At 38.5% G+C, this 15,375-nt stretch overlaps 2 protein-coding genes across 2 annotated transcripts in view; one reads left to right on the top strand and one right to left on the bottom strand.

Moving 5' to 3' along the window:
* Nucleotides 1-3,373: 3,373 nt before the first annotated feature.
* LOC133529626 (uncharacterized) lies at nt 3,374-6,150 on the bottom strand. Its single transcript, XM_061867381.1, has 4 exons — nt 5,553-6,150; nt 5,132-5,476; nt 3,952-4,812; nt 3,374-3,861 (listed from the first exon to the last, which is right to left on the bottom strand). The coding sequence occupies exons 1-4, from the start codon at nt 5,736-5,738 to the stop codon at nt 3,616-3,618; spliced, it is 1,638 nt and encodes a 545-aa protein (XP_061723365.1). The 5' UTR covers nt 5,739-6,150; the 3' UTR covers nt 3,374-3,615.
* A 273-nt stretch (nt 6,151-6,423) lies between these two features.
* The window catches only part of LOC133529630 (protein polybromo-1), a 51,688-nt gene continuing 42,736 nt past the window's right edge, over nt 6,424-15,375 (top strand). Inside the window, exons 1-7 of the mRNA XM_061867384.1 lie at nt 6,424-6,718; nt 6,849-6,998; nt 7,662-7,833; nt 8,056-8,186; nt 8,420-8,674; nt 10,027-10,194; nt 15,105-15,210. Coding sequence (XP_061723368.1) covers nt 6,596-6,718; nt 6,849-6,998; nt 7,662-7,833; nt 8,056-8,186; nt 8,420-8,674; nt 10,027-10,194; nt 15,105-15,210 — 1,105 coding nt within the window. The 5' untranslated portion in view covers nt 6,424-6,595. The remainder of the gene's footprint in view (nt 6,719-6,848; nt 6,999-7,661; nt 7,834-8,055; nt 8,187-8,419; nt 8,675-10,026; nt 10,195-15,104; nt 15,211-15,375) is intronic.

The raw sequence follows: 15,375 nt of genomic DNA on the forward strand, positions 1-15,375 counted from the left end.
GCAGAGGGCCTACCGCGAACCACGTTCGACGTGTTGCCTCCCTGTCACACTTAAATACGAATTCACAAGTGCGACAGAGAGGCAACACGTCGAACGTGGTTCGCGGTAGACCCTCTGTACCGTCTCATCCGTCCCGTCCCGTCCATCAGAGGCTGATGGGGTGAATAGGGACAAAACTTAAAAGGAAAATATATAACTACCCACACAAATTGTATCATACAACATCTACTATTATTTTAAATTGAATGATGCAATTCGTATGGGTATTTTTTAAGAAATTGTCAGTAGAGAAATTGAAAAAGTAATGTACCTATTCACCCCAGCCATCCCTATTCACCCCAGTTGACGGTAGTTTTCAAAATATCATAACTCTCATTGGAACTTGTGACAGAATCGGAGCCAATTTATGTTCGGATCTTTTTCTAAGAGGAAAGAACTAAGTACTTTTACTATGAAATTCCATTTCAGGAGAAAACGTGTCCCATCATTAATTAAATCTTAACAAATGAAATGACTTTGATTTCGATATCGTTCGCTTCAGCATTAACATATTCCAGGTACATAAGTACCGCTTTAAAAAAAAATTTTTTATTGTAATATTGAAAAAAAGTAAAACCTATAAACCTAGTTTTTCATTGTGTCAATAACATATTAAAAAATCTGGAAAATGGAAAATACTTAGAAGTGGAAAAACTTTTCTATGGACGATCACGTGGCACGTGGTATCATTCCCTACATACAATTAACGCCTCGGTGTCGTAAGTGGTAGTGAATGGGCCAATAGGCAAGTTGAGTAGGCATAGGGTTGCCATCTCTAAAATTTGGAAACCAGGACAAGACGCGTGAAAACCCCGGATTTTAGAGTCCAGAACCCGGACATGTCAACAGGTTTTATTAAACAGGTTGTGCGTGTGTCGCGGGCGGCATAAGACTTTAAATTTTTAAACCCGGACTACAAAGAAACCCCCCTCTAAACTAGAACAAATCCGGGGAAACCCGGACGGATGGCAACTCTAAGTAGGCAGAGCAGTTACTATAATTATTAAATAATTTATAAATTTTATCAGTTTCCTATTAGACTCCCACTCTGTTTCTCTAATTTTAGTTCACGGAATTGGATCTTACGGTTATTGAGGCCTTCAATGATTTATAATCATGTAACCGGAATTTGTTAAACGCACTTAGGTTTCGAAATAAGACGAGCGAATCACGATACCATACAGGTTCAAAAGGGCAAAGGGTTATACCTCGATTCTTTTATCTAAATTGGGATAGTGCATCAAGTGTACGTTAATAAAAAATAATAGCTTTGAGTCTGGGACAATTTTAATTTGATATTTGGAAAGTAGGTACCTACTTTACTTCTTAATAATGTCATAGAGAAAGAAGAAGTAATAGAGTGCTCACTCCATACATCAGTTTTGGTACCAAAATGCTTATTATTTTCGCAGTCGACATCTAGCATAACTCTCTAGCGAAACTCTCAGTACTGCTACTCGACAATAGATATCACGGCAAACAAAAAGTCTAATCAATGATTTTCCGCTAATATTATAACTAGAGTAACCGGAACTCTATTTTCAACTCCTACGCCTACTCTGGTTATAATATTAGCTGAAAATCGTTGAGCATTAGACTCTTTGTTTGTCGCGATATTAAGCATTTAGGTACCAAAACTGATTTATGGAGTGAGCACTCTATTACTTCTTATTTCTCTATGTTAATGTTAAACAATACTATTTTAACCACGAGCTACTCCGGCCTATATCACCGGACCAATACTGAGGAGCGGATAGAGCTGAATGTCAAGTAAAAGAAAGAAGTTTCTGCTTCCATTTTCAAATTTGATAAAAACTAAGTCAGATCATCATCACTTTCCTAGCGTTGTCCCAACTTTTTGCCACAAATTAAGATTTTGGAACAAACACGACATCTAGCGTTACTTAGTCAAACTACTTTAGTTTTGCTATTCAACAATAGATGACGCAAAAAATTAGGTTTCACTAGCGCTATCTAGTAGCAAATAGTCAAACTCTTTATTTTTACTACTGGCAATATCATGCAAGCTGTTTAAGTCATATTATAAAATGCTGATAATTTAATTGTTTGGTCTTTCGAAAGGTCAAATACTAATATGTCAATGTCATTACCACCGTTACTATGTTTAGTAAATAACACATTTTACCATTCCTATGAATAATAAGTGACAATATTTCGATTATTTACCTTGTACTTGTTCTTTTAATCATGAACAATCAATTAATTAAAAAAATAATCGACACCAACAATGAACCTTGCCCAGAACTTCTTTACCACAATCCGCTCCTCGACAAAAATGTTACGGACGCGCTCTCCAAGAGTTTTATAAAGATTCTCAAGATATCTAATCAAAATTCTACCTCAAATAATAATGTGAGGTTGTCCATATTAGAAAATATTCGAAAAATCTGCAAAACAGAACCAGAAGGACACTCCCAAGTGGATGATAATTTTACTGAGTTTATAACGGAATTTTATAAAAGTAACATCAGCGAACGTGCAAATGATACGCTCGAATCTGTGGATAAAAAGTTAGATGCATTCCTGGTAAGAAAGCTTATACATATGGATGTGAAGTCTAGTTTTCAGTCAACAGTAAATCCTGAAGTTATTCAAGCTTTGATAAACTTGAATCAAAATGGTGTGTACCTGGACACATTAGCGAAAGATATTATCCACTGGAATGTAGAAAACAAAAGATATTCCAATGTCTTGAAAGAATTGTGGGATCATAACACTAGTGACTCAAGTATGGTAACCAATGATATATCCATCAAAATGAAACCCCAAATAGAGATGCTCATACTTAATATTTGCAATAATTTATTTGAAATAAGAAACCAGGATATTCAAGATGTTTTGAAGACAAATAAAGATTTAACAGAAATTCTAAGAAAATGCTTAAAATCTAGTCAGTGCTTTCAAATGTGCAGTGGGATCTTAAACTTTTTATTTATAATGACCAATTTTGACCCCGAGTTGCAAAAATTCATCCCAGAATTCGCTAAATATGTTAAATTAAATTGTTCTTTTGATACATTTGCTTTGTATCCATTTCATCTTAGCTCCTTAGTTATATTACTTGACTTTGAATTGAATGAGCTGCCAGAACATTTGAAGGATAAATATATACAACCAACACTAAGCCAGTTGCAAAAACTTCGTAAGTATAGTGAAAATGATTTAATTTTATTACTTTCTCATTTTCCACAATGGTTTGATATCTATTTTTATAAGAAAAACTTGTAGTTTTAGCTAAAATATTTTTAATAACTAATAGAATTTAAATGTAAGTAGGTGACATTATAGTTTTATTTTTATAAATAAACAATACTTTTACTTCTTTCAGTTTTTAATCATAACCATTCATAACTTAGCCTAAAATTAATAATAAAGTAAACAAAAAGCAAACTAAATTTTCTCAGTAACAAAAACAAAAAAAACATGAAATCAAAAATATGGAAAAAAACCCAATTCAGCAAACAATTATGTGCTAGCACATACCTACTAAAGCCACTAAACATGCATTTTTTTACATGATGCTATGACATATGCAAGTACCCTAACATCTTCATGTTATTGTTCCTGTGTGGGCTGCTTGATAGTGATACTGATAACTCTTTTAGAACCTAAGCTGACCAATTTTGCTAACAATTTCTCTTGGTCCAAAGATAGTATTTCCAGCTCTGTACATACAGAGAATTCATCTTGCATAACAGTCTTGACCGTCTTATGCTTGCTACTACGTATATGTTTATCCAATGTGTCCCAAAATGCAAACATTAGGTTGCAAACTGCACAGTGGTATAGATTCGGACAAACCTGCATACAAAAAAAATATAATTCAGTTATATAATTTGCTGCATGGTATTTAAATACTATGGAGATAAATAATCAAAAAATAATTATTACCTCTCTAATAAATTCATCCTCAATTGTAGTTATAACTTCAGAATTAAGAAAGATTTTTCTGTGCATTTCTGAGAGACAATGTTCTTCAAATTCTTTTTGTTTATAAGTATTGTCACATGCATAACATTGGAATTTCTCACATTGAGGATCACTGATCTTAGAAACAAGTGCTAATGAAGTTACATCAACGGCAAACTGTTTGTTGATCCACAAGGCATGCAAATCTTTAGAAAAGCTTATTGTCTCTATAAAGTTCTTCATATTCGTTGTCTTATATGCTGGCTTGACATGAGCTTTGCCATTCTTTAAATCTAATTGTGCCATATGAATATATCCGTTCATATGTTCAGTAAACTTTTTCATATGAGCAGACATATATGTGCCACAAAGCAAACAGTATCCTTTGTCTCCTGGAAATACCAGTTTGATAAAATTCTCCCTTCCAAATTTGGCTAGTTCAGCCCTTATTTTACCATGATCATAGATTTCTTTCTTAGATCTCTTAATTCTGAGAGACTTAAAGACCTTTTCCATGTCCACTGGAGTTTGTTTAATCTTATCTTTATCTGTTATGTTATGAATTTTCTTATGCTCTATCATATATTTGAAGTTTATATTCACATAGGCAGTACAAATCTTGCATGTGGCTACTCTGTTTTCCAGATCAATGTCAAAATAGTCTTTCTGGGTATTAATAAGTTTAATAGCCACATCCAGTTTCTTTTCCTGATAAGTTTTGGCATTGCTCTCATTATGTGCCTTTGTCTTCTCTATGTGAAGTTCATCTTTCCAGTGGTCTTTCTTTGACTGTATTTGAAATGTTGTCTTACACAGGAAGCAGTAACCATACTTGTCTTTAAACTGAAAAATGTGTAAGCATATAATCATTACTATTAAGGATTTTTTTTATTCAATTAGTCTAAGATAATCAGCATTCTCCTTATCTTTTTAATGCCCAAGAGTAGTATAGTAGTAGTAAGTAGCCGGGTCCACACAGAGCGAGCATAAGCGCGAGGCAATTTCCTCACGGACAAACAGGCCAGTGTAGACATGCCTCGGCCGTTTGTGCGTGAAGAAATTGCCTCGCGTGTACGTGCTTGCTCGCTCACTCTGTGTGGACCCAGTCAATAAATAAGAAAGGTAGCAACAACACCCCTTAATATATAAAATAAGAACTTACCTCCCTATAAAATATGCCTTCCTCATTCAGAACAATCTTACTTTGAATCATAGTTATCATATGGTCCGACCATGAAATATGTTTCATAAAATGATCCACATCAACATCACAGAATATGCATCTTGAATCTATTATTCCATACCACTCTTTATTAGGAATCTTAATCATATTATTATCCTTCCCTATAAATGTTATACCAGACTCTCTTTTACACAGTGAGGGTCGAAGTTCCATTTCGGGTTCAGCTTTACGCTTTTGGTGATATTCATCCTGTATGTGCTTGGGTATTTCCGAAATAGTGCTAAAAATCTGGTTGCAATGCTCACAGAAGTACTTGTCATCGATCTGTTGAAAAATCAGAAATTATTATTTTTTAAGTTTATATGGGTCGTCAAAGCTGAACTCATTGGAAAAATTATACCTTAAAAATGCGATCCCTCTTAAACTTCGGCATAGGGCTCAGGTCTTTGATATTTTTCCGGTGTTTCTCCCATCTTAAGTGCTTCTCCAAGTCGTCTACTGCCAGAAACGACTCCTTGCACAGCAGACAATGATGGTTCAAGTCCCCGACCAAAATAAAGTTCTTGGAATATTTGTTCATATTCATACCGATGAAAGACACTTGAAGAAAGGAGTGATAGGTTAGGTTTTCCACGTATGAATCGTATTACTCCACCAATGATGTACAATAACAATATCGTGGGTAGAAGATAGAAAACATTACAAACTTGAAGGCAGTTTTTAGTTTTCCGATTCTCACAATTCCATAGTCCGAACTTTTTGGCGGGACTTGAAGATGAAGGCAGTTAACTGAAGGTTGCCACCTGAAAATTTCCACCTTTTCCCTATAAAATATACTTTATCTTTAAAATGGAGCCCTAGTAAGACTTTTTAAGAATTGCAATCAGTGGATAGAAGAATATTTTTTGGTTTTACGTAGTAATAATGTTTTTGTCATTTGTGGCATGTATGACGACAAGCTATTTTTTTTACGTTTAGCAACCTCAAAGTAACGTTCCATTTTGATGATTTGTTACAATTGTCACATATCTGCACATATCGCTCACATAACAATATTAAAATAATTGATCTTAATAACACAATTGGAAGTGAATTACTGGAAGCTGTTATAAATCCTTGACATTTTAAATTTGCTTACAGGACCAAGAAAATGCCCGTGCTGTTTACATTAACTGACGTTAGAAATCACGACGCACATAAAGTTATGCGTGAACCGGAACAAATTTCAATGTGTTTCAATGGCCGGACGACGCTTGTTGTGAATTTTCTAAATTTACATTTTAAGACCAGAGTATTTCATGTAACTCAACGAAATACTTTCAAATAATTAATGCGTAACCTGTTATAACTTCAAACAATGTAACTTTGACAAGTCGCAGTTACTTAAGATCAGTTATCCGATTCGGTGCAGTGGATTTTGGATTAGCTTGGTATAGGTTGAAAATGAGTAAAAGACGTCGGGCTTCGTCAGGGGCGAGCCGTGGAGCTGACGGAGACGACAGTGATGATGGAGTGGAACATACTCCTGGGCCTCCGCCCTCGCGTAAAAAGAAAAAACTGGATCCGGTAAGTTAATGCTAACCAAAATACGTTTTGCCGCGCGGCACACCTCATAATATAAACCCTTGAGGGGTAATAAGAGAGAACTGCTAAAGTGTGTTTAACTATGTTAATTTAAATTGATTGAAAATTTCAGAGTGAAATGTGCCAACAACTGTATGACACGATCAGAGGTTTCAAGAAGGATGATGGGACATTACTTTGTGACTCCTTTATCCGAGCACCCAAAAGACGTCAAGAGCCGCAATACTATGAAGTAGTGTCACAGCCTATTGACTTGTTAAGGGTAAGTTTTGCCATCATCATTATTGTCGGAATTGTCAAATCTGTTCTGTCCTATTGGAGATATATTTAAGTACGGACAACACTAGATCTAGAAGACAAAGGTCTTTTTAATTATTTACCGCTCGCCGCCTTACTGACTATCAGAACGAAAGTGGTTTCATAGCATTTTTACAAGTAATCTACCTTCTGTTATATAAATAGAGCCAACTATACATATCCTAATTTTAAGGTTCTTGATTTTTCTATAAAATCTGAGGTCAATGTGGGGAAGATCAGCATATAATTTTTTTGTTTGGGAAGATAATAGGGCAAGAACTCTCATATTTGTATATGTAATCGCTCAGACACAGTAAGAAAGGAAGAGCTTCACTTTTTCTGCTCTACCAACCTGTAGTATGTTGACCTGAAGTATGTAGAGTAGAGAGTGTTAAGTTGTGGCAAAATAAAAGAGGAAAACAACAAGTAACATAACATATAAGCCAGAAAATGGTTCTGACTCAGCATGGTGCTAGCCTGGCTGGGCTAGCAGTATGTCTGAAGCAGACCTGGAGCTGGACTATTTGTACAAGTGCAAGAGTTAGAAGTAACAAAAGAGCTTCTAGACCTGATAAATGTTCTCCCCTTTGACCTTATCTTGTGTCTAGTTTACTTATTACTGTTCCAGGTACAACAGAAGCTCAAAATGGATAATTACGAAGACCTGGACGAGCTGTCGGCAGACATTGAGTTGCTTGTGAACAATGCTAAGGCGTTCTACAAGCCCGACACTGTGGAGTACAAGGATGCTATTGAGCTGTGGAAACTGTATATGCAAACCAAACATGCTTTGGAAAATGGTATGATATATGTTGGTAATTTGGTTTGCTATTGTTTGCCATGTTAAAAAGAAAATGAGAATTTGGGCAAATATGGCTGTGTCTTTTGTTTATATCGGAGTGGCCAAGACACTCTCAAATATCTGAACATGCCTCTATGGTCAAAGTGCTTGCTCAGATATTTGTGAACACCTTGGCCGCACCGATATATCTGATGGCCCTAACAAAACAAATGACTTTTAGGTGAAGAGGTGAAACCACCAAGAGTGTCCCGCACTGGCTCTCTGTCCCGGCGGTCGGATGTAGCCGAGGATCTCTCTGAAACATCCACCAATAATGAGGAAGACAACATATTTGAAGAGCTATTTAGTGCTGTAAGTAGACTTTAAACACCTCTAAGATTGTGGTTGTTTTGCAATTTATTGAAATGGTTGTTGCGAGTTGGTTTTTTCTTGCACTAAATGTACATAGAAGAAAAGCATAAATGAATAATTGTTGATGGCTCAGTTTTCGCATGCTTCTTCTGACAGAAATACTTTCTTACATACATAATCTTGCGGAATGTACATTGATAAACATATTTTTTCTCTATATTTTTACATCACAGGTGATGACAGCAAACTCCGAAGGCCGCTCGCTCTATACTGCCTTCCAATTCCTACCATCCAAGCGCCGCTACCCCGAATACTACCGCGTCATAGACAACCCTATAGACCTGAAGACCATCGCCCAGAAGATTCAGGCCGGAGAGTATACCAACCTTAATGAGATGGAGAAAGACTTGCTGATGATGGTCAGAAATGCGTGTAATTTTAACGAGCCTGGGAGCAGTATTTATAAGGATGCTAAGGCCTTGAAAAAGGTTAGTATTTTAAACCCTAGTTTTATTGTTTTATTCTGATTGACTCAAGGAGACTTCAAACGAAAAACAAAGAGTATTTTGTTAGACATTTTGACGTGTTTTCAAATTAACTGCAATATATTCTACTAGTTCTGATTAGGGATAGAGCAGGCAAACGAGCAGACGGATCACCTGATGGTAAGCGATTACCGCCGCCCATGGAGACCTACAACACCAGAGGGGTTGTTAGTGCGTTGCCGGCCTTTAAGATGGGAGTACGCTCTTTTCTTGAAGGTTTGAAGGTCGTATCGGTCCGGAAATACCGCAGGCGACAGTTCATTCCACAGTTTAGCTGTGCGAGGCAGAAAGTTCCTGGAGAAACGCACAGTTGAGGACTGCCAACCATCTAAGTGATGATGGAAATGTTGTCGCGTAATCCTATATACGAATATTCGCATCATTTTAAATATTCGCATCAAATAAAGCTAATGTTTTGCGAATGTGTGAAGGTTGTGCCCTGTCTTGTCGACTCGCGTATTGGTAGTGCGCGCAAACTGTTTTCAAGTAATGAATGCATTTTGACCAGTAGACAGCATTTCACAACACTATAACATCCCGTTCGAAGGTTACATATGTATGTTTTATGTATTAACAGATATTTTTCTAATTAGGAATGATAGTAACAACGCATTGGCGATTGTGAAGATTGCGACATTTGTTATGTAGAAAGCCGCGTATCGACTGCGCGCGGCTGCCGCGCGAGCCATGTTCGAACGCGGCAAACCTGCGTTTTGGTGCGCGAGCCAATTTTAAGCGCATATTTTCATACAGCGCGGCGGCCGCGCGCGGGAGGCGATCCGTGAAAGCCGACACTTCTCGTTATCCATCTTGCCGCGCGTCTCTGTCCCAATTGCGCGCGCACAACACACTGACGCTCCTTTGCCGCGCCACCAAAAACCGACACGAACTGGTTCGCCGCGCGGCACGTTCGAGCGCGCCAATGTTCGAGCTGCCGCGCGCGGCGGAGCCGTCCCCATATTGCGCGGCCGCCGCGCGAGCCAATGTTCGATGGTTTGCCGCGCGCAGTCGATACGCGGCTTTATGAGAATGCAGCCCCTTTCCTTCACGAAAATTTTGACTATGCTACTTTTCAACTAAGAGAGTAAACATAGCCCCAAAAAGAGAAGGCGTACATAATCTTGTTTCTAGATTAATCTAAAATTCCTTTTGCAGATTTAATTTAGGTATGCTTTGCTTGTGCATTATGTAGTAATATGACATAACATATGATCCTTGTAAAAATGTTTGTGGAAAAACTAATCTGCAAGGAATGTTAGGTCATTAAAATATTGTCCATTGGTATTGTCCAACAGATAATCCAAGTTCGTAAACAAGAACTGGAGCAGCAGCACAGCCGCAGCGGTCCCGCTAAGACCTCAGAGCGAATCCGCAGCAAAAGAACTTCTCGCATTGGTCCCGTCCCGTCCAGCAGTGCTCTGGCCATTATGGACCCACCAGGCTCTGATACTGAAGTAGTCAAGGTATTTACTATACGTGATGTCAATGTCTCTTTACTTTGTACAAACTAAATAGAGGCCAAACTCTCCAAAATGGTCGCGCGAAAACCTCCGAGCGAATCCGCAGCAGAATCTTTAGCCAGCCTATCGTGAGGAAGCGAATTATAATAGGTCTTCAGTACCCCTAGTGTAAATAAATTCGATTTCGAAACGTGACGTACGCGTTTGCGTTAAATCTCATTTTGTATGTGATTTAGAAAGAGCGCGCCAAGCGGGACGTTTTGGAAACTCAAAATCCTATACAAAATGACACTTAAGAGCCCTTAATCCTTGGAGCGTTCTCCGATTTCACGAAATAACGCTCGATAGATGGCGTTGGCGCTCGGTACGCGAGCGCCGGCAACGCGACGCGCGTTTCAATGCAGACTAGAATAATCTTGATAGTTTTGAATATAATTTCAAGCAACATTAATTTTAGTGTTATATGATATCATATGGGCACTCTTTATTTTATTTTATATGCACAGTAGTTTTTTTTATGTACACTACTACTAAGTGTACAGACTACAGAGTGTACTATAACCCTTGCTCTTTATTCTGTCTCTTTCACACCAATGGAAAATGAAGAAGTTAGTAAATGACTGCAGGTATAAATAAAGTATATTAGTGCGATAGAGAGACAGATAGTGTTTCGTTGTCGTATCGTAAACGATTGGCATGTTGGCCACACACTTGCTTGGTGCCTAGCCAAAATACCAATCGTTTGCGTATATTAGTGCGATAGAGAGACAGTAGTGTTTCGTTGTCGTATCGTAAACGATTGGCATGTTGGCTACGCACCCATGATACCTAGCCAAGAAGCCAATCGATTGCGCATATTAGTGCGATAGAGAGACAGATAGTGTTTCCTTGTCGTATCGTAAACGTTTGGCATGTTGGCTACGCACCCATGCTGCCCAGCCAAGATGCCAATCGTTTGTGCATATTAGTACGAGAGAGAGACAGATAGTGTTTCGTTGTCGTATCGATTGGCATGGTGGCTACGCACCCATGCTGCCTAGTCAAGATGCCAATCGTTTGCGCACATTAGTGCTATAGAGTTTCAGTGTTATTTGAAATCACGTTAGGGTTTGTATTATTATTTATGACCCGAATGAAGTCCATCCAGGTTCTTATGATGGAGTCAGGAGTTGGTCACCAGAACTCCTAATCTACTCATTATAATTCCATCGTGCTTGGGCTCAAAAGATTTGCCCTGACGAACACCATCGATCTAGATGAGGTCCAGGGTCTCATGACGGAGTCAGGAGTTGGTCACCAGAACTCCCCAGAAGTCCTAATCTACTAATTATAATTCCAACGTGTTTGGGCTCATGAGATTTGCCATGACGAGCACCATCGACCTAGATGAGGTCCAGGGTCTCATGATGGAGTCAGGAGTTGGTCACCAGAACTCCTAATCTACTCATCATAACTCCATCATGTTTGGGCTCAAAAGATTTGCCCTGACGAGTACCATCGATCTAGATGAAGTCCAGGGTCTCATGATGGAGTCAGGAGTTGGTCATCATAATTCCTAATCTACTCATCATAACTCCATCGTGTTTGGGCTCAATAGATTTGCCCTCACGAGCACCATCAATCTAGATGATGTTCAGGGTCTCATGATGGAGTCAGGAGTTGGTCACTAGAACTCCTAATCTACTCATTATAATTCCATCGTGTTTGGGCTCAAAAGATTTGCCCTGACGAGTACCATCGATCTAGATGAAGTCCAGGGTCTCATGATGGAGTCAGGAGTTGGTCACCAGAACTCGTAATCTATTTATCATAACTCCATCGTGTTTGGGCTCAATAGATTTACCCCGATAAGCACCATCAAATTACCATTATGATGAATAGATTAGGAGTTCTGGTGACCAACTCCTGAGTCTATCATGAGACCCTCGATTTAATCTAGATCGATGGTACTCGTCAGGGCAAATCTTTTGAGCCCAAACACGATGGAGTTATGATGAATAGACTAGGAGTTCTGGTGACCAACTCCTGAGTCCATCATGAGACCCTGGACCTGATCTAGATTGATGGTGCTCGTCAGGGCAACTCTATTGAGCCCAAACATGATGGAGTTATGATGAGTAGATTAGGAGTTCTGGTGACCAACTCCTGACTCCATCATGAGACCCTGGACCTCATCTAGGTCGATGGTGCTCGTCATGGCAAATCTCATGAGCCCAAACACGTTGGAATTATAATTAGTAGATTAGGAGTTCTAGTGACCAACTCCTGACTCCATCATGAGACCCTGGACTTTATCTAGATTGATGATGCTCGTCAGGGCAAATCTATTGAGCCCAAACACGATGAGGTTATGATGAGTAGTTTAGGAGTTCTGGTGACCAACTCCTGACTCCATCATGAGACCCTGGACCTCATCTAGATCGATGGTGTTCATCAGGGCAAATCTATTGAGCCCAAACACGATGGAGTTATGATCAGTAGATTAGGAGTTCTGGTGACCAACTCCTGACTCCATCATGAGACCCTGGACCTCATCTAGGTCGATGATGTTCGTCAGGGCAAATCTATTGAGCCCAAACACGATGGAGTTATGATGAGTAGATTAGGAGTTCTGGTGACCAACTCCTGACTCCATCATGAGACCCTGGACTTTATCTAGATTGATGATGCTCGTCAGGGCAAATCTATTGAGCCCAAACACGATGAGGTTATGATGAGTAGTTTAGGAGTTCTGGTGACCAACTCCTGACTCCATCATGAGACCCTGGACCTCATCTAGATTGATGGTGCTCGTCAGGGCAAATCTATTGAGCCCAAACACGATGGCGTTATGATAAGTAGATTAAGAGTCCTGGTGACCAACTCCTGACTCCATCATGAGACCCTGGACCTCATCTAGATCGATGGTGTTCGTCAGGGCAAATCTTTTGAGCCCAAACACGATGGGATTATAATGAGTAGATTAGGAGTTCTGGTGACCAACTCCTGACTCCATCATGAGAACTTGGACTTCATCCGGGTCAAAAATAATAATGCAAATGCAAACCCTAACGTAATTTCAAGTAAAAATGCGTTTTTCAGAAAATACCCTACTCATAGTGTTGTGTTCCTGCCGGTGAGTAAGGTTGCCAGAGCTCAACGAGGGGTGGGAGGGGGTTAGAGTCGGCAACGCGCATGTAACTCCTCTGGAGTTGCAGGCGTACATAGGCTACGGATACTGCTTACCATCAGGCGGGCCGTAAGCTTGTTTGCCACCGACGTAGTATAAAAAAAAGGACCACTGAAAATCCATCAATAAGCGAGAGTGTTAAGCATAGTGTAAAAAATGAACTTTTATTAAGATTTTCTAATCGCAGTATATAGCACTTCTCGGAACTCCGTAGCTGATTACGATCGCAACGAATGCCTGACAATCGAGCACAGGTCCGTCCTCTAAGCGCGCTCCGCGCGGACTGAGAGCGGGGCGTCGCTGCTGCGTGATTTATACGTGTTTTAAAAAAATATAAATTTACGGCAATGTAGGTCCCATAGTTATGATTTTTTTTATATAGGTTAACATAAAGTTACAGTTTGCTATAATATTATTTTTAAAGCAAAATATGCGTACAATTTGCGGAAAAAAAATATAATAAAACCCTGTTTTCGCCAAAAAAATGAAGAAAACTCGGAAGGTATTTTATCAGTTTTTTCAAATGAATCTTCAATTGTTAATCATTCCAGCCCCTCGTACGAGATATGTTGAATCAAATTGTAGTCATTCATGTACCAAATGATTCTTGTTTACAGCAAAATTGAGAACCGAAACGCCACATCTCACTGCAAAATTTGGAAAAGACTCCCAAAAAAACTCATTAAAAGAGAAAATGAAAATTTGAACTGTTGGAGCCGCTAGTTTAGGAAACGATTATTTAAGTACGTTACCAGTTTTTGAATAAATACTAATAGTTACGTCGTAATCTTGAATGAAAAAGGAAGCATTTTACAAAATACGCTCGTCTGTAGGAATAAGGACTCTTAACGCAAACGCGTTCGTCACGTTATGATGTTGATAAAACTTACACTAGGGGTACTGAATATCTCGGAACCCATCTAAGGTAACAAACACACATCTTCCTGTGGTGTGGTAAGAGTTAACTACCCTAAGAGCAATGAAGATGAGCCAGATTGCTAGCTTTTAGGTGGTTGACTTGAGTTTGATTGCCCTTGGATGTTTTTTGAATTAACCTGATGCAATTGTTGTCAAGATTTTGACATACAGGGTGGCCAAATAAGAAGTATACATTTTGTTTTTAAATTTTAACTGTATTAAGTTCAAAAATTATTAAGTATTGTTTTAAAAATATATTCTTCAGGGTTGGCAAATTCATGCGAAACATAATGTCTGACATATGTCCACCTCTAACAGCAGGCAAATGTAAGCCCTTATCATCCCAATGTTCAGCATCTATTCGCACATTTTTGGCATTATCTTAGTACATTTGTGTCGAATACTCGGTTTTAACTGTTTAAATTTCATCAGCTCGTTAGCATAGACACGTAATTTTAGATAGCCCCACAGAAATAAGTCAAGAGCTGCAACATTTCGGGAATTCGGGTGCCAATCACTGTCACTTTTTTTCAAAATTAATCGAGCAAACAACGTGTTTTAAACAACAGAAACATTTGAGATAAAATTGCTTGCTGCTAGTGGTAGACATTTGGCAGAAATTATCTTCCGTATACAAATGCCAACCCTGAATAATATATTTATGAAAAAAATATTTAATAAAATTTCCACTTCTCGTAATTAAAATTTAAAAACAAAGTGTATCATTCTTATTTGTCCACCCTGTATGTACCTAAAAGACAACTTCTGTTTTTCAATAGGTTCATGCCACATTCAGCTTTTTTTAAATATATTTGTATTTCTCTAGCACTCGGAAGACAGCGCTGGAGAGAGTGAAGATGAAAAAATCGAAAATGAGGACTCGCCGCAGTGGAAGCTCCTTGAAACTGTCAAGAGTCAGACAGGACCTAATGGTAATATGGTTGTTATGTATGTTTGTTACTCAAATTAACTCAAAATTAAGTCTTTAAAATTTTTACATTCTTCGTACTCAGCTCGCAGACACATACACAAGTATTATATTTATACATCCTGTACATATAAAGAAAATGCTTAATAAAAATACTAGCTATATGAAC

The sequence above is a fragment of the Cydia pomonella genome, chromosome 21 (assembly GCF_033807575.1).
Source record: "Cydia pomonella isolate Wapato2018A chromosome 21, ilCydPomo1, whole genome shotgun sequence".
In the NCBI taxonomy this organism is placed as follows: Eukaryota; Metazoa; Arthropoda; class Insecta; order Lepidoptera; family Tortricidae; genus Cydia; species Cydia pomonella.

Bases quoted from the DNA above. Each gene is read 5' to 3' on its own strand.
- LOC133529626 (XM_061867381.1), bottom strand. From the start codon at position 5,738: ATGAATATGAACAAATATTCCAAGAACTTTATTTTGGTCGGGGACTTG. The intron at 5,477-5,552 runs GTATAATTTTTC...ATTTTTCAACAG, and splicing joins AGAGGGATCGCATTTTTAAG to ATCGATGACAAGTACTTCTG. The intron at 4,813-5,131 runs GTAAGTTCTTAT...CACATTTTTCAG, and splicing joins AAGGCATATTTTATAGGGAG to TTTAAAGACAAGTATGGTTA.